The 22,536-nt window shown below is 39.4% G+C and overlaps 1 protein-coding gene across 3 annotated transcripts in view; it reads right to left on the bottom strand.

The window, feature by feature from the left end:
• abcb7 (ATP-binding cassette, sub-family B (MDR/TAP), member 7) overlaps positions 1–22,536 on the bottom strand; it is a 35,729-nt gene that overhangs the window by 10,865 nt on the left and 2,328 nt on the right. Inside the window, exons 2-12 of one of the 3 annotated variants that reach the window (XM_066649459.1) lie at positions 19,939–19,989; positions 19,507–19,581; positions 15,225–15,344; positions 12,013–12,145; positions 9,348–9,616; positions 7,846–7,934; positions 7,116–7,203; positions 5,285–5,459; positions 4,662–4,819; positions 1,964–2,127; positions 1,711–1,840 (exon numbers count right to left, since the gene is read on the bottom strand). In XM_066649459.1, coding sequence (XP_066505556.1) covers positions 1,711–1,840; positions 1,964–2,127; positions 4,662–4,819; positions 5,285–5,459; positions 7,116–7,203; positions 7,846–7,934; positions 9,348–9,616; positions 12,013–12,145; positions 15,225–15,344; positions 19,507–19,581; positions 19,939–19,989 — 1,452 coding nt within the window. Of the gene's footprint in view, positions 1–1,710; positions 1,841–1,963; positions 2,128–4,661; positions 4,820–5,284; positions 5,460–7,115; positions 7,204–7,845; positions 7,935–9,347; positions 9,617–12,012; positions 12,146–15,224; positions 15,345–19,506; positions 19,582–19,938; positions 20,018–22,536 lie in introns of all 3 variants that reach the window. The other 2 variants (XM_066649458.1, XM_066649460.1) reach the window with 2 other exon arrangements.

The following is a 22,536-nucleotide window of genomic DNA, read 5'->3' as shown; positions in this document are numbered from 1 at the left end:
CTTTGATGCTAATTTGCACCTTCTGACAATCCCAAAGTTTTCTTGATTTCAGGGTGATTTTAAAGGATGGTCTTTCTAGAATATCCTGTAGTTTGGGGCCTCCCTAACTGTGAATTGTAGTATGAAATACGTTCAATATTTATGACTAAGCATCCTGTATTGTGGGCGGCACAGTGGCTTAGTGGTTAGCACGTTCGCCTCCCAGCTTCTTGGGTTCTCCCAGGATCTTGGGTTCAAGTCCCATCTGGGTGGAGTTTCCATGTTCTCCCCATGTCTGCGTGGGTTTCCTCCGGGGTCTCTGGTTTCCTCCCACAGTCCAAAAACATGGAGGGTTTGTAGATGTAGAACATGGAGATTAATAACTGTCCTGCTGTGTGAGTGAATGAGTGTGTATGTGAATGAATGTCTGTATGTGTGAGTGAATGAGTGTGAGCCCAGATATGAATTGGCACTCTGTCCTGGGTGAAATCCTAGTGCCCGATGCAGTCCCCCAGGTGGACGGTCGTTCCTGGTCGAGAGTACACTGTGCGCGTCTGGCTGCTGCTTCTCGCCAGTGTGTGTGGATTGAGTGTTCTGAGCAGTGTGGATTGTAAAGCATCCTTGGGTATCTAGAAAGGCGCTATATAAGTGTAACAATACACACCATTTGGTATGAAATTTGACATTGAGGTCATGCCTGAAACACTGCCAACAAATGAAAGCTGACCTAAACTGAACTTTTCTGTGTGTACCAAATTACACGGTTGTGCAGCAGGTAGTGTCGCAGTCACACAGCTCCAGGGACCTGGAGGTTGTGGGTTCGAGTCCCAGGTGACTGTCTGTGAGGAGTTTTGCGTGTTCTCCCTGTGTCTGTGTGGGTTTCCTCCCACGGTCCAAATGTTAATGTGTGTGTGTATTGCCCTGTGAAGGACTGGCGCCCCCTCCGTGGTTTGTTCCCGCCTTGAGCCCAGTGATTCTGGCTAGGCTCCGGACACACTGCAACCCTGAATGGGATAAGCGGTTTCAGCCAATGTATGTATGCATGTATAGTTTCTTCCACATACTTTTTTTTTCTGAGCAGAAAGCACTCACCACAAGCACAGCACAGGTTTAGCTTTTCAACAGTCATGTTTACGAGCGTCTAATTTTATATTACTCCCTCCTGCTCACACAATGTAGCAATTTGTGAGAAACCCAGAGGATTTGAGGATTGGAGTCGTCAGTAGGACGTGTATGTGGTGTTTCATTCAGTGCAGATGGTGTAATTTAGTGTAAAATACTGTGTACAAGTGTATTGATATAAAATATTGCATAAAGTACTGAACATATTTGATGGCTGACAACGATCAAGCACAGAAAAATCTGTGAAAAATGTCGTTATTTGTGGAGTGTCTCACATTTTCATCATGGTATAGGATGTTTTTAACCCTGCTATATGAGCCAGGCATGAAGCATATGTTTACTGTACATTTCATAGACTTGTAAAACATATGAAATAAATGATTTAAAGTAATTAATTATTAAAAGTACTGAGCAGTAGGATAATGAGTTACTTTGGAAAAAGTCAGTGTCCTGGATCTCAAGAATTTCAGAGTTTTCCCTACTTTAAACTCATTAGACATATCATAAGCACTTTGTGAGTTTACAAATTGTGTTAGAGTAGAGTAAACACAAATGTGCATTACTGAACTGGGAGAATCTAATATGATCCTATTTTATAGGATCACTTACCTGGGGTACCACACCCAAAGCCTTCCTCAGACTTTCCAGACTAACATCTCGAATGTTCTGGTTAGCGATATAGATGTTGCCCCTCTGGGGTTCATAGAATCGAAACAGCAACCTGACGATTGTGCTCTTTCTAGAAAAAAAAGAAAATATAAAAAAAGATGTTTATCAATAGGTAGAAGACAAACACCATAAAACAGCATTCCTACAAGTTGCCAGTAAAGTGGCAGAGTATTGCTTTCCACTGTGCACTTACCCAGACCCGCTGCCTCCAACAATGGCCACCTTCTTCCCAGCAGGCACTTCAAAGGAAACCCCGTTGAGGACTTTTTGTCCCTCCAAGTACTCAAAGTAGACGTCCTCGAACCTGATGGTGGCCTCCTGAGGGGTAACCAGCAATGAAGGAGCTAGCTCTTTCTCCTTCAACACATAGAACATGAGGAAGAGGTTTATTTTCGATGCTGGAGGAAAGAAAAAAAAGATATTGATTTTTTGAAGTACAAGGAAAAGGGACACAGTGGCATTTTTCTACCCAATGCAGTTACTTTCACATCTTTCAATTTAGCTGGTCATATTGCCTGTCTACTCAGGGAAGCAGTTGATATTTCCATGGCACTACAGACAGAACAGATGAATGAATGTTTTAATTACTATATCACGGTAATATACATTATTTATTTAAAAATGAAAATTACTCCGTACGTTAATCACAAAACACCTATGATTCAGTGCACAATCCACATGTAGTAGTAATGCTTAAAACATCTATAGTGAACTTGTCACTATACTATACTATGTTTACAGAACACACTAAAGATTTTAAAATTATTATAACATTAATGGATTCATTAATTATCTTTCCCCAACTCACCTAAGGATAAAAGTACGCTAAGGATAAAAGACGCTAACTTTTTAAGGGCTAAGGCTGAATGGTTGTTGGTTCTATTCCCACAACTGGCAGGAAATTTGGGGGCAGCGGGAGTGAGGGACTAGCACTGTCCCCCTCCCTCAATCCACAGCTGAGGTTCCCTTGAGCAAGGCGCCGAACCCACAACTGCTCGCTGAATGCCGGAGGTGCCGGCCCGCCACTCTGGGTATGTGTTCACAGGCCCTAGTGTATCGTGTGTGTGTGTTCACCACAGACGTGTTAAATTCAGAAGACATATTTAATTAATAATTGCACATTTGCATTTTCTTAATATACTTTAAATTTTAAGTAATTGTATAAGGCCTACATGGAACATTTGCATCCTGTGGTACGTTATGGTTTTAAATTGAAAGGTTACTTAAATATTTCTTTTAATAACTTAAATAACAGTCCATACTAGTACAGGAACCTCTTATTAGTCTTCTACTGAGCTATACTAGAAAAGGACTTCATTTCTGAGTTTTCATGCTTCCAGATTTAGAGAAAAAATTTTAATGATGACTTTGCTTCCTGCTACATGAAAAGAAATAAAAATTCATGACCACTGCATCCCCAAGAGAGAATACTTTGAAAAATGTCCCTGCAGTAAAGAAAATAAATGGCTGAAAAATTAGATTATAATAGGAAGTGAATAAGCACTCATCTCAACTACACTTTTCTAATCATTTACCAAACCTACGTAACAATAAATAAGTCAGCCACAATGATCATCTATGATATCTATATATACACACACAATACAGTTTAAATAAACTCAATCTACAGAAATCGTCCCATGCTTACATTTTATTTTATTTTATTTATTAATTTATTTTGCACAGCATGCAACTGTCATACCAACAAATGACCTCGCATATTTCAACTCCATGTCTGGGAACTAAAGCTAAGCAGCCCAATGCTTTTGGTAGAACAGAAGTACTCAGCAAGTTTACACTAATTCTACATACAGCCACATTATTTCAGAAATCAAATTAGAGCCCCCAGTAATGGCTTGATGGGCTGTTCAGTCATGCAGAGAGCCATGGTGAAAACCATTACTGATCACTGGGAACAATTGGACAGATTTTATTCACAGTAATTACAGGCTGCATACAGAATTAGCCAAATGAAGAATGAGCTTCATCAACCTCAAATGCATTTCAACCCCCCTCTTCCCTCACCTCCAAACCTCCCCATCACCCCAGCCCCATCTAGCACTGATGGCATGAAAAAAGGGTGGATAAAAAATAAAAAGCAAAAAACGTTGCAGAGATTTAAATAAATACTAAAGCAAATGTTATGCAAATTCATCATGTTCAAATCCATAGAGAGAATAAGAGTTAAGAATGGGACTGTATTCCAAAAAGCACTGACATTTCAGGAGAGGTATGAATTGTGGAGAGAGAACAATAAGTCCTGATGAGCTTGGGACTGCAGTTATAAACAGAGAACAATTTAAGGGAGAGGAGAGGGAAAAAAAAAATCACTGTCTGAGAATGATTGTAAGGTTAAAATAACTGCTTTTGTGCAGCCCACTGACTTCATCAATCAAACCATACTAATAAATCAGACAAGGAGCTCCAATAAACCGTTAAGAACAGCCATGTCACAACAGCACCTCTCTACTGTGAAAGTGCTGCATAAAGGTGCAACACTGACAAAGGTGGTATCTCTCTATTGACATTGTAATGTATAATTTTCCCAAAATATTACATTTACAAATTTAAAAATCACAAAATTATCGTTTTTATCATCTGCATTTAAACCCTGTGTATTTGCTTGAACTGTTGTAGATGTCGTCAGTCAGGTTTCAATAAGTCTTGAGTTTCAAGATTCAGTATAGTCAGTAAAAGTCAGATTGGTCACTTCTTGTACTTAAATATTCTGTCTATTTTTTCTATTTATAACTAAATCACCAACTGAAATTGTGGAGAGAAAGAAATCTTTAAATCTTATAATGCACCGAGTTGTTTTCTAAAGAAAATCACTGCTAGGTCAAAAAAGATTACACCCCTAATGCTTCACTTTCAGTATACAAAGACTTTACCTTGATCTTGGTATCCACACTGAGGAGAGTGAAGAGTGTGTCCATGTCAATGAGAGCCTGTCTTGTCTCTCTGTACACTGTGCCCAGGAAGTTAAGGGGCAGTGAGAGCTGGAAGAGGAGTCCATTAACCATTACCAAATCTCCCACAGTCATTGTCCCTATAAAAGGCACACATAAAAAAAATGAAAAATTTAAGTCTGAAAGTTAAATCAGGGTTCACAAATATGTGATTTAGCAATATTGCTTGATTTAGTCAGTCAGTTTATACATATGAGCAGGGACATCACTATGAAGAGAGGAGGCTGAACTTGGAGATTTTTTTTTTTTTTGAGAGACTCCAGCTGAGGGACAGCAGCAGTGTTTCTGTCTATCTCAAACAAATAATTTCTCTTAAGTCTAGCCTCAGCAATAGAAATTGAAGTGTGCCCCGTATCTGTGCATTATGGAACATGCTGTTAGTGTCCAAATACAGGACTATTCCCATTTTACGAGATGGTTAATTTTTGGGACTAAAGATCTACAGCATATAAGGGCTATAGCCAAGCTCTAATATTTATCTAATGATATCAGTACATATGAGAAATTGAACAAATTAAACAACATTGTTTAATTCTGATTTTTACCTGCCATTATGCCCTTACTAGCCAGCACCATGATAGCAGTAAGGCCAACACTGAAGATTGCACTTTGTCCAAAGTTCAGCATGGCCAGGGTAGAGGTAGTTTTCAGTGAGGAGGACTCGTAGACTTTCAGAAAACCATCGTATCTCGCTGCTTCATATTTCTCATTGTTGAAGTACTGAAAGGAGGAAGAGTGACAAGGTCAGTGTCAACAAAAACAGGCAGAAAAGGACATAGCTGGGTGTTAAAACTCATTTGAAGGAATGCCGTGTGAGGACATGACACATTATTTTTTTTAAATGATTTCTTACACTCAAACACCGTCTATTACCACATAGTACATAAACAAGAACTGGAAAAACTCCTCGTACTGATACCACTTAGCAGAATTGGTTTACTTTCCTTCTCTTGCAAACAGGAGCTTCAGGAAGTAATAGCTTGCACTCACCCACTTAAAACATATATTCAGATAGTATGAATGTTTAGCCTTATTTATGAAAAAGGCAGCGAGTAAACAACCAGAGGTTTAGAGAGGGCACTCCATTGCATCAGCAGGAGCAAGATATCAGAGATCCAGGAAACAGCATGTAGGCATAATGTAAACACATTACTTCCTTTGCTCTATGTTTCAGAAACAGAACTGCATCAGGGATACATTTATTGGTTTCAAAATGTGACAAACATAGCTGAGGTGATAAACGCAGCTTGTTAAACATGTCCATTTTTTATCTGGAGGACTGGAAGACAGGCCAGGATTACAAAAGCGTGCATGACAATGAGAAAATGGGACCTGCCGAAATTGGTCCACATTGGCCTCTTTACATAAAACCGATAGCATTTTGTGACCCCTCTTTGCTGCATGCCAAGAGAACTGCTGTGGCTCATTAGCGCATTACGCGCATGCATGGCAGCCTCCACCACGACATGATCAAACAGACAAGTCTCCTGGACTGTAATGACAATCCGAATATTTCATTAGAGAGCGTCAAACTTAGCAAGAGCGTCCTGTGCCAATTATCTAGGGGAGCAAAAGGTATCAAGGAGCATGTTGCAGGCACAGGAGCTTTATAAACAATTTCTTTGCTGTCAGGAAAGTGGGTTTAGTGGGCTGGGGAAGACAAGTGGAATTGGGGGGGGGGGGGGGGGGGAAGGGGGAGAGGGGGAGAGAGAGAGAGAGAGAGAGAGAGAGAGAGAGAGAAACAGAAAGTGTTCATGTTATGCAGTAGCTTTTGTGAGAGTGGAACGGATTTTGAGTGGGTGGAGATCTAATTATGTATGCACACTGGCTTACAGTGATACTAAATCCAGCCGCACTGACATCAATGACACAAAATAAAGCCCAGCACAAAATATATCTTTGCTTAACAACAAGGGCATAAAAAGAGGAGAGGGGTAAGAAAAAGGATAGTAAAGAGAGAGAACGAGTTGAGAGCTGAAGCAGAGGCTGAACACTTTCATCAAAAGCATCAGCGGGTAGGGCTGGTAATCAATGCAGCTAACAGAGGACACTGAATTTCAATGCCACAATCTGAAGAAGCTTCTGTGCAGTTAGTTTATTCTCTCTGTTACACAAATTCATTTATTTTTGCATGCTTTCTTTTTAAATCCCCAAAGCAGATTGTCCTGACTGTATTTTCTTATAGCTACTTCCACACAAACATGAAATAGAAACTATACCCCAGCCATGAGTTGAACATTTCTACCTAATTAATTCACAGGCTAAATTGCCCTGAGCAAATCATACTAACTAAATATAAAATGTCAGAAGAATAAATATTTGCACCCAATAAATGGCTGCTTTCTTGTGAGGATTGGGACAAGGGGAAGGACTCACCTTAACAGTCTCGTAATTGAGGAGAGAGTCGATGGCTGCGTTGCCTGCTTCATTATCCGCTTTGTTCATCTCTATCCTGAAACGTGTCCTAATCCCAGATACACAGAGGGTTTTAGCATGAAAAATAAATCTCTTAGCTGGAGAAAAGGCCATATTCTAAATTGTCCAAGCTTTTGGTAATCTGCCCAGTGTTTTTAAGCTAGTTAAAGCCTAGTCTTTGGCTAAATTACTATGCAGCGGTGACAATTCATTGTAATGCTAGTTATGAATTTAAATGTGGCTCTATTCTGTTTCTCCTGACCAGAGGCAGTGGGTAAGCACAGTGGGTGACATACTGGATTGCAATAACACCCCACTGACACTGTCGGACATCCAGGATTCAACCCTTGTCTCCACAGGCAATAAAAAAACTCACCTTGGATTATACACAGGCTTTAATATATGAAAAAGCAATATTTTTTACTAAAGCCAATCAAGATATATTACATCTAAAATTCCAAGAATCAACAAAAGCTAAAACAGAGACTTCGATCAGGACATTAATAAGTACAGCACACTAGGAAATCCCCAGTAGCAGTCCTATCCAGTAATCTTGGGGAAATTCAACATGAGCAATATACCCTCTAAAGCACTGTGCTCACACACTGCCCCTTGAGGTCAGAAAGAATAAAATAAAAACAGAAAGCAAATAAATGGACAAATATGTATGCAATTTTGTGTCTTACTGTACCTCCACTGTGTAACTGCGATGGTGAATGCTGTGTAGGCTGACAAGGTCCCTAGAGTGACTAGTGCGAACTGACCACCACATTTATAATACTGCCAAAGAAATGAACAGAGTTTCATTAAAGCAGTGACACGTTTACATAGGCCATGACACACTTCGGGTTCAGAGGAAATGCCTAGTTCAGCCTCATCTAGCTGGCTAAAAAGCAGCCGTAGTCATTTCACGCAGCACTTAACACACTTCCATTTTGCGATTATGCCCATTAAATTGAGTGTTACAAATGGACAAAGTAAAGGAGCGGTTGGAGTTAATGTTTCAGTCATCTGGCCATAGACGTCATTAAAGGACTTGAGGGTGATGAACCTGAGGAGGTTAATCGCGCACATTGCTCGCTGATGTACAGAGTGTGTGCGTGAGTGATGTTCAAGAGTAATACATTAGTACAGTCTAATAAAAACTGCCTGGTGGTTCAATTCAGGATAAGGAAAATACAGTATCAGTCAAAGGGTCTGGTCATAACACACTGACTGTGGAGATATTTAAGTTTAGAACAGTATATTGAAACAATATTGATATTTGTTTTGTTAAAAAGTCATTTTTGTTTTCTACAGCCCAGGGCTCAACATAATCCTGGTTGTTGAAAACCCTTTCAAATAGTTTCTAATCAGTTTTGAAAAACTGCACAAAGACAGTAAGAATTTACTTTGGAGGATCAAAGACATAATATGGTCTTGATTTTTTCTGATAGGTTTTTGCAAACATGTCAATAAATTTTAGGTCTTGACAATTATTCTGTAATGTACAAAACCAAATTAGCATACAGGATACAGCAGCTGTAAACCCTTGCTTCATGATTCCTGTTCTTACGTTTTCAGAATCTTCACCTGCTGCGCTATCTGACTGATTACCATCACTCAGATAATAAACATCCCTCTCAGAACAAGCCTCGATTTGTTTAGTCTTTCCAGGAGAAAACTGAACATTTAAATGTAAAAAAAAAATGAACGTCAGTCAAATGTTGCCATCGAATGCATCCGATGTTTGCAAAAAATCTAATTTACACAATTTTCTTCTAACCATAGAAATGGAAAATTGATTGTAACATGTTTGCAAGTTATTGCAACCTCTAAAATCACCATCCTATATAAAAAAAAGAAAAGTAAAGTAATCTCTTGTAAACTTTCTTACTGGATCACTTCATAAGTTATAAAATTAGACAAACTCTGTAATAATTTCAGGTTTCAAGGTAGATGCTTCTATTGCTTTTAGCCATGCAATGTACCTATGCCCATTTTAGATACATCATAAAGTTAAAGTGTGAATACCTCCACTATAGAAGCATCAGAGAAAACTATTTAGCCATTTTAGCTAAACTATAGGATCTTCAGTAACCAAGCTTGTCTTTTTTTAGGAAAGATAAACATTGTGTACATTTGATTGGTGGCCAATATATATACATTTGATTGGTGGCCATATAAGAATCATTTTAAACCACTTCCTCTTACCAGAATCGCGCTGACCAATGCCATCTCGAAAACGGTGGGTCCCAGGTTAAAGACTAATGCACTGAGGACGAAGCTGATGCCCCGTGTCCCCCTGTCGATAGCCTTGGATAGTGCACCTGTCTGCCGGCTCAGGTGGAAGCCAAGGTCAAGGTTGTGCAGGTGTAGGAAGACATTTTTTGCAATTCTCCTGATGGAGCTCTGGGCCACCTTCCCAAACACAGCATTCCTCAGCTCATTAAAGAGAGCTGATCCAGCCCGGGACACGCCATCTGAGAAACACAAACAGGGATTTCTTTTTTTTGGTCATTGCTTGTCAGTGTGGCACTGTTATAAGCGAAAGTTTGGAAAACCCTAGTTTAAACACTAGAAAATTTTTTAAGTTTAATTGATTTTTGAATTAAATGAGTGCATTTCATTGGCAGAGTTAATCATACTGTAAAAAAAAAAGCAAACATATATATATTCATATATTCATTCAATATCATTGCTTACACTGTTCATTTGGGCACAAACAGCGTGTATACCCTCCAAAGAAATTCTTTGAAGCAGACAGATAAGTCCACCACTCCTAATGCCACACACCCCTCCCTCCACCCCCAAAAAATAAGCTGTGGAGCAGTGAAAAAGCATCCTGTCAAGGGATCGAGTTTCATTAAAAAGCCTTTTAGAACAATCATGCCACATCAGTACATGACCAGTAATAGTTACAATAACTTCTAGCATCAAAGCCTTTGCAGAATAACCTGAAAGCTACAAAAACAATGGGAGACAAACCATGGCCACGACTATTAAATCTACTGAGCAGTGGTTCACACCAAGGCCTGAGAGACTGCTACAGAGATTTTCAGTGGTTGTATATGTAAAATGCAATAAATACTAAATATGTGAGTGAGAAAATTTTATGTAAACATAAAGACATTATTTGCCCCTTTCAGTTATGTTTTTAACGAAGTATAAAGCACACAAAGACACATTCAACAAAACACATTTAAACATACATTACGATTCACAACAATGCTGCTACAAGTACAATACTAAGCACTAGTTCAACATTTTTTTTTTTTTTTTTAAATTAGCCATATTGCCATATTTGCTCTGATAACAAGGTAAGGCATGTCTCTGGACATTCTCACGAGCACTCAGAGGAATGGGGGCTTCTCACTGCCAGAGGTCAGAGAGAGTAAATTAGAGCTGAACAGCGGTGCTTCTAGAAACCGTGGTGTGATGAGGACGGCAACGCGACAGTGGCTTCCTCTGTTGTCTTTGTGCACTCAGCTGTGCCACGCGTCACCTCAGGCTCATTAAAACCACTCTACAGCTCCCACAGTCACAGGAATTTCTGCCTCGTCTCCACTCGGTGGTGGGTTCAGGCTCTTGAAGTGTCACCAAAATGGAGTAAAAAAAGAATTAAAAGGAAAAAAAAACAAATAAAATGTAAACAAGCAACATTAGTCACAAAATGCAACAGCGTAACAAAGTTAAAAGCTATGTGGTTCTTGTTTTTATATTATATATATTATTCTGTGAAAAATGTTAGTTTTCACTATAGTTTTTCCTTGTAACCCTTTCTAATCACTGGCTATCAGCACATCAATAATGACTTGAAATTTTACTGTGTTTAAGCATTCATAACGTGTGTTGGAGTAGAATTTCAGACCTAAGATCAAATTCAGCGAGTTGACGTTCAGTGAATAATGATTTTACTCACTCCATCATAAAAGGCAGTATTACTTGAAAAAGCGTTTCATGAACACAGATGCTAGTGGAATAAATCCTTTTGCCCTAGGCAGCCAGTCTTTCGTGTCTAATACACACTACCGGCGAAGGCAAATTTTTGCTCAGGTAAGGTGCAGCTTACAGCATAAATATATCCTATCTGCAGAAGCTCAGACAGGGAGCTCCAATTAATGGTGTGTGCACAGGACTAATGGGTCTCATTAAATCTGCAGCTTACAGGGAGAACTGACAGTACATTTTGACTGCATGCTACAATGACTTGCAAAGTGAGTAGATACTATAATTCATTAAGTTTATTTTTTTTTCCAAGTGATTGCATGCAAGCAAGCAGACTGAAATGCACAAACAGCGTCAATTGTTCATGTTCCCTGGCATGTTACCTGTGTTCTTGAAAACGGTAGCGTTAAGTTCAAATTTAGACGAAAAATATTTTAATGCTATTGCATGACCCTTCGCTCAAACTCATATGTTTCACTCCACTGGGATGTTCTGCCCTACACTTTATGAAAGATTAAAAGAATGGCTGAGGAGGCAGTCAAAATATGAGCCAAGAGATAGATGCAGCCTTAACAAATGGACAAAGCCCAGAATGTGAATTTGTAATTCAGAACCATATCTGAAGTCTCTTGGTCCCAGAGGTACTGTGACTGTTCGGTTACTCAAAGCCAAACCTGCCAGAAGCATCTTTTCTTTTTCTTCAGTCAATGTTAATGAAACTGCCACAATATAAAACACCAAAAAAAAAAACCTAAATTGAATTAGCAGCTGAGGAGGCAGAAGTGTCAAGTCATAGCAAAAGCAACGAGAGGTTTAAAAGCAACTTTGATACCAATCTTTTCCAGAAAAGGTCACCCTGCTCATAATACGTGGCATCCTTCCTGAAATGAAGTCAAACACCTGCCAAGAGAAAAGGGGGAGGACTACTCACAGCCAATCAAAACTGCCGTTGCCATGGTCGCCACCGTGTTTGGCGCGTCACTCAGGTTCAACATGTGTCCCGACATCTGGTTCAGGCTGTCCACTGCATATTTAAACATGAAGGGCACCATCACATTGGTGATCTGGAGAATGAGCCAAAAAATGGATAGGCAAAAAAAAAAAAAAGGTAGGAGATAAACAGAGAGAAAAGGGTGAGACCAAGTGAGCTTAGGAAAAAAGCTGATAATTTTCAGGCACTGCATTAGGGGCAGGCTGTTTTGTGTGCGCTCCTCTAGAAACATCGGAAAATGAGTTGGTTGATGCATCCACTAATGGAATTGAAATGGTTATTAAAGCTAATTAAAAGCTCAGGGACAGCTGCTCAGCTGCCGCGCTGCAACACATTAGATGGGCCGGAGTGGGTGCAGCACACCATTTCCCCTTAATTTTCCTCACCCTCTTTAGCTTAACCCTTTGTATTATGACCAGGACAGAGAAATTTAGGTGAATGGAAGCATTTCTGTCATGTAGTTGCCATCCCCCTACACAGCACCCACTATAAAGCAATAATTCAGTCTCAGAGATACAGGGCTGACTAGTGACTGTGCTCAGGTATGTGACATTGCAACATAAAATGATGAAGCTTCAAGTAACAAATTTCTTGCAACAAGTGGTGGCGCATCTGTGGAAAACGCAGCAAGGATTTCTGACTTACCATTTAGAGCAATGAAGGCCAATTTGTTTAATATATTAAGGGGAAAAAAAAGAAAAGAAAATGAGCTGCCAACACCTCGCTAATAACTTCACTTTCAAGTCTCACTTCGGTACACCCTTGGCATCTATAGCTATGCCCTTTTCCATAAAGAGCAAGTCAGGGGACGGACTTGATCCAAACCAGCTTTAATTACCCGTCCGACTTCTCTTTCGTGTTGGCATGGGAATAACCTTGGTTAGGCTTATTGGGGTTATAAAAAGAAAAAACTCCATACCATCTAGACGAATTAAGGGATTTTGAGACATCTCTGGCCGATTCTTTGCTTTAATGACGCAATGTGGCGGACATTCCTCCTCTGCGTTTAATTCTACCCGGCGTGATAAGGTGGTGAAGCCCCAGACAGGCTGTTAAAGCATGGGAGGTTATCTGTGCACCACACACTTGTCAATCTTTATCTGCCTTTCCAGATTCGACCTCTCCTGAACCACAGCCGTGAGATAAAGAGGGCACAAGCAGGCAATGCTCCAGGCAGAGAGAGCTGTTAGCCGATTCGCTAGGATGAATTCTCCCGTTCCCATCCAGCACCTGAGTCTGCAGATCGGGAGCCCAGCCAAGGGCAAAATCGTTATGTATCAACATATAGTACATGATAATACACCAATATGTATTTGCTATAAGCAACCCTTTCGATAGAGAACAATGTAGCTTAGCATTTGTCAACAGCAGAGAGTCATTTGTGTGACAAGTGCTGCATGCTGAGTGAGAAGGGGAAACGAACACAGGGGAACAGCAAACCTGTCAGTCTTCCTCTGGGTGCGAATTAGTGACAAATTATACAGAGGAGAACAAACAAAACACAAATGATAGTGTTTTCCTTTGTTAAGTTGGCCGTGCTAACACAGACATTTTGAACAGCCCTTGAAAAATCTGCTGTCAAAGTATCATAAGTATGACTCTCCCTGATTGAGGGGTTTGGATGGCTTTTTAATCCTAACCAACACTAAGTAAAGGTGTTGTGGTTTTTTTTTTTTTTTTTTTTTTTAGTAAAGTAACTATTTTAATCTCTAAAGTAGGTTAGTAAAATTTTTCGATTTTCCCTTCAATCATAAACGTTCTTTAGCAGGCAGAACTTTGTTTCTGATTCAGTTTTTGTAGTCATTTCGTTCCACCATGCGTTTGCGAGTCTTTTTGGTATCATTCGCCAGCTTCTTGAATTTTCTGTTCAACATTAAGAGCAGAAGCTAGTGCTTTAGTTTTGAAACTTTTTGAAGTAAATGTTTTTCCAGTTTATCAGTTTAAAGCACACAAACCAATTGTATATATGTCACTAAATATTTACTTAAGTGAAAGTCAAAAATGGAAAGATCCCAGCATTTACAAAAATTTATTGTCTAAACCACATAAAAATTTTTGACTAGACAAGGCTGGTGTTATTTTCCTTTCAACAATAAATGTCACTTGAGAGGCAAATCCTCGCTTCTTTTCCAAGCATTTAGTTTCACCTTAAATGGGTCCATTTAAGAGTCTTATTTGCGTAATACTCCAGCTTTATACTGAATACTCATTTCCACATTAAACAGCTATCTAAGCAAAAGCTAGTGCTAGGTTTTATAAACAAAACTCGTTTTGAAACACTTCTTATTTGCCATTTTATTTTATTTATTTTAAAACACACGACCAAGTGTACATCATGTCACTAAAACATCTAGCCTACTAGAGAAATGCTTATATTTGCTGTGTACTACCAAGCTTGGTTTCTCCGTTGAACCTTCAATATGTGAATATGCTAGACCTTTCAAACACAAATCTTACTCTTTTATTTGTTTAAAACACACACACACCACCGAGAGACTGCTAAACTGCCTCCACTTTTCAAACACAAGGCCAACATTTCCTCTCATTTTACTCTCTCTCTAGTCATGGAGACCTTTAGATGGGCATTGGGGTTTTTTGGGTCCGATAAAATATTAACTCTGTTCACTTGGTCATTTTCTTGGCTGCAAGACAGTATGTTTGTAGACCTGACAGCAGCATGTTTGGACTGTAAAATGATTGAACAGAGGACGGGATCACAGGCAGGACATCTGAGTAGGTGGGATCACAAGAGCTCTTCTCCGGCCTATGCACTTCTCAAAGAGAATATCCTGCTTTACCAATGCTATGAGAGGCAGCAGTTTTTAGCTTTGACAGTTTCACACACCTTGGACATTTTATGACTATGTACAGGAAATATCTTACAGATTGCTCCTTTAAATAATGGGGTAACACCATATAGAAGCAGCTAATACAATAAACAAGCTTGTATCTTGCTGAGTATACTTTTGTAAAATTATCCTTTAATAAATCACATGAAATAAACTGTGTTGCTATTGAATTTTGGGGTTTTATGTTTGCAAAAATAATACAAATACCAGCACATCAGAAAGAACTTTGATAACTACATCTAAGCACACTTTCACAGACATCATAACCAGCCATAGCCACTGTGTTAATTTTCACTTACTCACCTTGGCTCCAGCTAGCAGACCAAGTGAAACTGCTACTCGAGCTCTTAGGTCAGGTCGATCTTTAGGCCAAACGTATGACATCATTGCAGAGAGGATCTTTGTCGAGTTCACTTCCTTTAGCTGAGAAAAGACAAACCCATTAGTAAAAGCAATGGCAAACGTATCTCTGCCATTTATTTCTTAGGTATGTACTACAATGTTTAAGCATCATCTAGTTGATTCAATCTGGAAAGTACAGAGCCTGCCAGTAACTGAGGACCTGGGTAGTTAGCACTTTGGATTGTAATTGGACTGCAGTTGTTTTAGAACATGGGTGTCAAACTTCGTCTATCAAGGGCTCACAGCAGTGCAGATTTTAGCATTTTTCCCCTCTCCAGCACACCTGACTCAACTTATTATATGCTTGATAATTAGCTGATGGTTTGAATCATGCATGTTAAGGAAGCAATGTGGATGAAAAAATGTGTTTTTCCATGCAGTGCAGAAGATGTCCAGGATCGCATTTAGATTTTTTTTTTTTTTGCCCAAACACATATTCTTCATCCACTAGGCAACACATTTAAATGCACACAGAGAAAAGCTGTCAAATCTAAATGACACATATTGCCCTGATTATGCTCGGACGTAGTGCCGTTGCCATACAGTGTCCTGGGGTTATGGGTTATGGGGTCTCAGATGACTCAGATTTTGTGCCTGTTACATAGGGAACAGGACACAGCATCATACCATTCAGAAATTAAACAATTTGTAGCCTGGTGTGATGCCTATCATCTTGTTGTCAATGTAAAAAAAACAACAACAACAAATGATATTTGACCCTAGGGCGGTTTCTGAATCAAGTCCAATGTGTATCCATAATATTCCCATACGTCATGTCTCTTCATATAAATATCTTGGTGTTTTTATGTATTGCTCACTCACATGGCACGCCCATATAGAAAGTCTTTGCACTAAGCTTCAGCAGAGAATGTATTTTTAAAGACGATTTAGGCAGTATGGTGTCAGTAGCAGGCTTCTGTTTTTATTTTTTCAAAAGATCTTAAAGAGTGTGATGCAGCATATCATGCAAACTTGGATTGATAACCTGACAGTTGAGTTAAAGTCCAAGACGGGATGTCTGGCCAAAACTTCACTGAAGATTGTAGGTCACCCAAACCAGTGCTACATGCAGTCTCTCTAGGAAAAGTCAATACTCAGGGAGGCAATAAAGATTATAGACGACCCCACACACGTCCTGTATCAGGAATTTGCTCTGCTACCCTTTTTTTTATATGTATGTGCTGTGCAAGTCTGTGACGCAGTGACTGTGAAGTCCAAGACGAGCGTGTTCTTTTAGTGTTTGCCTGGGTTTCCTCCTTAAGTTTCGGTCCCTAACTGTGAGCGAGTAAGTTAATGTCTGAGTGTGTGATGCTCTTTGATGGACCAGTGCCCTGTCAAGGACATGGTCCTTGGACAAGACATTTTTCTGCATAGTTCAATCTTCAAGGTCTGTTGATGAGGTATACTGTGGTGAATTTTAGCAACACAGATTTTGTAAAAATGTTGGTGATTGTATCAATGCACGCTCTAGAACAATATCATAGACATTATACTTAACATCCAAAACCACCAGACAGCCTACATATTAGCTTTGATATATTGAGCTCAAAATCAGAATCAACAATGGGAGAAAACAGCGGCATATTCACAGAATATAATAATAAAATTGTACAAAAAATGCTAGGTATAACTCTTTATGTTCCCAGACTGAACTGTTTGTGGCATTCATCTATAAACCACTTTTTTGTAACCTTTCCAAAACCATGTGCAGGTTGTTAAGCTGCTGGGGGACATGCCATCATATGGCCCGGGATGCGAGGGCACACAGGGCAGCAGCAGTAGCAGCAGCCGCTGCAGGTGGCCGTGGAGACACTGCCTGGCATCCCACGCACTGCCTTTCCCCCGAGCCTCCACCAAGCCCACTCCCGCAAACTCTGCGTGCCAACCAGCCTGTTTACTCTGTCCAACCACCTGCTGTCATGACTGTCTCGAAAATATGAGTAAACTCCTCTAATCCTGTCAATATGGTAACATAAAAATGAGGTGCTGGCGGAATGGCATGGGAATAAAGTAAATCAAATTAAAAATAGCCAACACCTGTGCTTGGTCACATTTAACTAGGCAACATGAACGGAAGGGGGGGGGGGGTGAGGGGGAGGAGTGAAGGGATGGGGAGCATAAGCTTCACTCACTTGTCACAGCACTGTACGAGAAGAAATTCAGTTTGTTTTTAATCCAACATGGCTTGTTGTTATGCAGAAAGAATCTCAAATATTGAATTTGCAGCCTCTGATGTATTATTCCGTATCATTATGAATGCCAAGATAGGTAGCCTGATATCATGCCCTGTGTTGTTTTTTATTTATTTATTTATTTATTTATGTACTAATCCAGGTCTGTACTACAAATTAATTGTAATTCTTTTTGAAATCTAAACATTTAACAGTCATGGCTAAAATCACACTGTACATTTTTCCATCATATGACAAATCAGGCTCATTTGTCGCTGTCCAATCAAAAACATGCATTTTTTTTACTACATCATTGGAACACAGTGCCTGTCTTCCTTATTTTGTGAAAATTTCATGATGAATGGACCAATGGAAATGCTCCAGAATTACTTGAAAAAGATATCTTTTCAAGTTCATTATACTGCTGACTTCATACCGGGAACACCACTGCCATCAAGGTACCTGGTCTGCAGCTATGTTTAGGAAGACAGCACATGTCAAAGTACCACCTGAATTTCAGGAATTAAAGCTTTACCACTGCTCAGACTATCTTGCCATAATGCATCCTGGTGCCATCTTGTCCCCAGGCAACTGGGGGCTGGGTGACACACCTGGCAGTCCACATGATGTAGAATAAAATATGAATCATCAGCCATGGTGCAGATCTGATGCTCATGTGCTGAATATAGATGGTTTCGGTAGCAGACAGTGGTCAGCTTGGACACTAACTGGTCTGTGTCTATGCAGCCCTGTCCACAGTAAGCTACAATCAATTATCATTTTTAGAATTTTGTCCTATAGTAGCTCTTCAATGGGTTTGGACCAGACAGGCTAACCTTCGCTCTCCAGATGCATCAATGAGCATTGGGTACCCATAACCCTGTCATTAGTTATATTGTTTTTTTTCTTGGACCAGTTTTGGAGATGCTCTGACCCAGCCTTCTAGCCATCATAGTTTGGCCCTCAAAGTTATTCAGATTCAGTTTGCCCATTTTACCAGCCTCCATTACTAACAATTTACATGTTATCCAATATATCTTACGCCAATACAGGAGACCATACAGAAGAACTTTGTAGTTCTACAATTACAGACTGTTGCTCTGCATATTTTGTTTGCCCCCTTTCATGGTTTTTTTCCTTTCAATGACCAGGAGCGACACAAAGAGGCATTATTCAGCTGAAATATTATAGAAGTATTATTCCCCGCACTGCACTGACACGCTGGTTTTGGTGGTATTAATTAAACAATCGTCCAACCTATAGAAATTTATAGAACATCCAATTGAGAAATGACACTTTTTAAACATTCTGCAGACAGGACAAATGATAAATTACTTGAGTACTTTGATGCTCATCAACTATCTGATAAGGGAGCATAATAATAACAGTTCATTGGAGTGAGTGAAATATACATTATTCATAGGATTTTTAATGTATGCCTACTATTTTTTTCTATTCAGAAGAACATTTTTTCAGCAAATTGTCTTCTCCCAAAATCACTGTCAGTTCATTCATTCATTGTCTGTAAGTGCTTATCCAGATCAGTGAGTCCAGAGCCTACCCAGAAACACTGGGAGCAATGCAGGAACACATCCTGGAGTCTTTCGCAGGGCGACGCGACACTCACACATTTACTCACACCTATGGACACTTTCAAGTCGCCACCTACCAATGTGTGTTTTTGGACCATGGAAGGAAATCGGAGCAAACATGCGCGGACACAGGCACAGGACTCCTCACAGACAGTCACCAGGAGTGGGACTTGAACCCAGAACCCCAGGATCCTTCACTGTCAGTTGATGAAGTCAATTTTATTCCTTATTTTCTTCTCCCAAATGGAGCAGCTTAAGTCACATTTATTGATGTAACCATGGCAGCCCTAATGTGGAGCAGATTTAAAGTCCTTATGTACGAATTAAAGGGCTACTGTAATACAACACAGGGGGGAGTTGGGGATAAAGGTGTGGATTAGGGGAAGAAGACAGAGGAGAAAGGGAAAAAAACCCACTTACCACATTCTTTGGATCTGCATTCAAGCCCCCACCAGCGTGACCATGCCAGCATGTCCTCTCTGGTATCTGTAAGTGCTGAAATGTAAAATTTGTCAAACTGAATTTTTCATACAACATACAAGTATTCAATGCATGCAATATATGCTAAACATTAGTACAGGAAGCATTAGGTATATGGAAAATGATAGTCTTGTTTTTGTTTTTAAAGGATACATAAGGTTTGAGTGCACTTTTAGTGATTTGAAGTGACTGTACAAATGTAAAGGTCAAATGAAAGAAAAAGCTCAATCATAACCAGCTCTGTGGTATTACCTGAAAATAAGAACTCTCTCACTCTACAAACACTTTTATAACTCTCAGGCTTTCATAAAATATAGTTTAATTAGCATATCACATTGAATAAACACATCCAAAGATGATCAACAAACTTACTTTTACAGATTCCAGTATCTGTCGACTGTTACCTCGACTTGGCGCCCATGTCTGCGATGTCAAACGTGGACCCAGTAACAGCAAGGAAAAGATATTGAAAACTGAAAAGCCATATACTCTCAATGTAAAAATGAAAACAGGAAAAGGTGTTTCTTGATTCGTGGATTAAGCCTAATTTTAGACTAAAATGCTTTCTAAAGATAAAGCCCCTACACACAGAGAAAGGAAGTCAAACCCAAACATCCACAAACACTGACGCCGTTTTTATAATCCTGTTTATTTTCATTTCACTGCACTTAAGGCAGCTTATGTAATCAGAAGTTTTTCCTTTCCTATGACCCTTAAGGTCTTCACTGGCTAAGAATATGTCATGTTTGGGACCGCAGATCATAAACACATCTCTTGTCAAGCTTCTGACTGAGGACCTAGGTTCAGACAAACCATAGACAACCTTCTGCTGGATCTACCATTGTAGACGGTCGTTCCTGGTCGAGAGTACGCTGTACGCGTTTGGCTACCGCTTCTCACCAGTGTGTGGATTGAGTGTTCTGAGCACTCTGAGCAGTGTGGATTGTAAAGCGTCCTTGAGTATCTAGAAAGGTGCTATATAAGTGTGACGATAGAGATAGATAGACACAAGGCATACACTTTCACAAGTATTTTTGTTGGTCCAAATGTGTTTTGCTTTGACTTTCCTGTCCAAAGTGTGCCTCACAGTTTCTACAGAAGTGTTTTAAAATCTTTGTAATGAGATCATTAATACACAATCATCCTTCAATGATTTTTCCCCTTTCCTCCCCAGAATTCAAAATTTAAACTTGTATTTAAGGTTATCTTTAAGACAAATGAAGAACTGAAATTAATTGTAGTCTGAATGCAATGGCACAAATCTGAATAACGCAACATGCATCCATCCTGAAATAACCTGGGACAAGGAAAATAACAACTATGTTGTCAGCAACCCCAGAGCACAACACTGCCTCCTACATGGTTGACATATGTATCAGCATTATTTTTGCCTTTTCCATTTCTCCATAGCACCTCCACTTTAGTAGCATATGCCTATGGCTTGTTTTTAAAAGAAGTGTTTGCAAATTTCTTACCACTTGGCCTGCCTGGTCTTTATGAGTGTAAGTTGGCCTTGATTTATTTTCAGACTATTGTTAAATGGTCTTCAGCATGGCAGATATAAACATTCGTGTAACATTTTCATGTAATGTGTCTAAAAGATTTATTTATTAAAGTATTTGCAAAAAAAAGGCTGCAAAAATAAAAGTTTTATTATCATATCAATATTCAGCAAAACAATACACAGCAATAAACATAAATCTAATGCTTGTTTTTGCAAATGCTGGAGAAACATTTTTATGATGCTAAAAAATAATATTGGTAACAACCTAAATACTGGAGTATAATTGTTTATCAATGAAAGAACAGGTGCCTGTATTAGTCTGGGTTTATATGGAAATTACAGTATTGACGTGATGGTGACACAGGACTAGAGCTGGTTTTTACTCACTTGCTAAGCACTGTCACAAGCTGTGTGGTCAAATGTTGTCCAAGAAGGGAGGAATCGCTTTTTCAGTCTTATCTCTCCACACAAGTTGCAAAGTACGATAAAATGTTTGCTTTGACAGCTGTCATCATGTGACAATGCTACAGTGATATCATGAGTTCAGGCTAGCTCTGCATTTTCTATGAGAAAGCAATTAAGCCCAAATGTAACAAGAACCACTTCGGCACGTTGCCTGGCGCCTCATTCAATACAAAAAAGACGATAATACATACAACAAATGTATTATAATAGCGGCATCTGACAATAACTGAGCAATCAAGTTAATACTACTTTAACACAAGAAAAATAAAAATACTAAACATTTAGATAAAGTTGGAACTAACTGTATGCAAATAAATGCAGTCATTTTACGTGTGCATTTTGCAAAAGAAAACCTGGTGAATTCAAATTTTCACTCATAATTCATTCATTCATTCATCTGTCCATCCACTTATCTTGTGTAACGGCTTTATCCTGTTCAGTGCTGTGGTACGTCATCCCACTGCCCCTTCGGAATTATGGGGCACAAGGGAAGAATAAACCTTAGACAGGGCACCAGTCCATCACAGGGCATCACATACTCACTGAGTGAGACTCTTTGTCTGTCTGTCTGTGTCTCTCTCTCGTGGGTGATTTGCACAACCATCCCACTTTTTTTAAACCTACAATCCCAGGAACCCTGAACTGTGTGACAGCAACACTACTTGTAGTGCCATTGTCTTGTCCCACTATTTCAAATGCTACTACATAATGAACAAATGTGAACACCTAGTAACCAGATGTGCTACAAAATTGAGTTTAGTTTAGTGTACTTCTCATTCAGAGTACTGGGTACCCAAGGCACAGTTTGGTTGTAGTTGGTTTTCTTTTTTCCTTCCCCTTTCAAAGTTTTAACTGTATTTTTATTTATGGATAATTCATGTTTACTCATACCAAGTTTGAAATACGGTCTATCGGAGACATAACAAAAAATGTATCTAATTTATGGCTTTTTTTTTTAATGAAATTCTCTTTCAGAAGGATATTAGCAGAACTGTCATACA

Source organism: Hoplias malabaricus, chromosome 17 (genome assembly GCF_029633855.1).
Source record: "Hoplias malabaricus isolate fHopMal1 chromosome 17, fHopMal1.hap1, whole genome shotgun sequence".
NCBI lineage: Eukaryota > Metazoa > Chordata > Actinopteri > Characiformes > Erythrinidae > Hoplias > Hoplias malabaricus.
The sequence above is the reverse complement of the archived record's forward strand: the minus strand, read 5'-3'. Positions and strand labels throughout refer to the sequence as shown.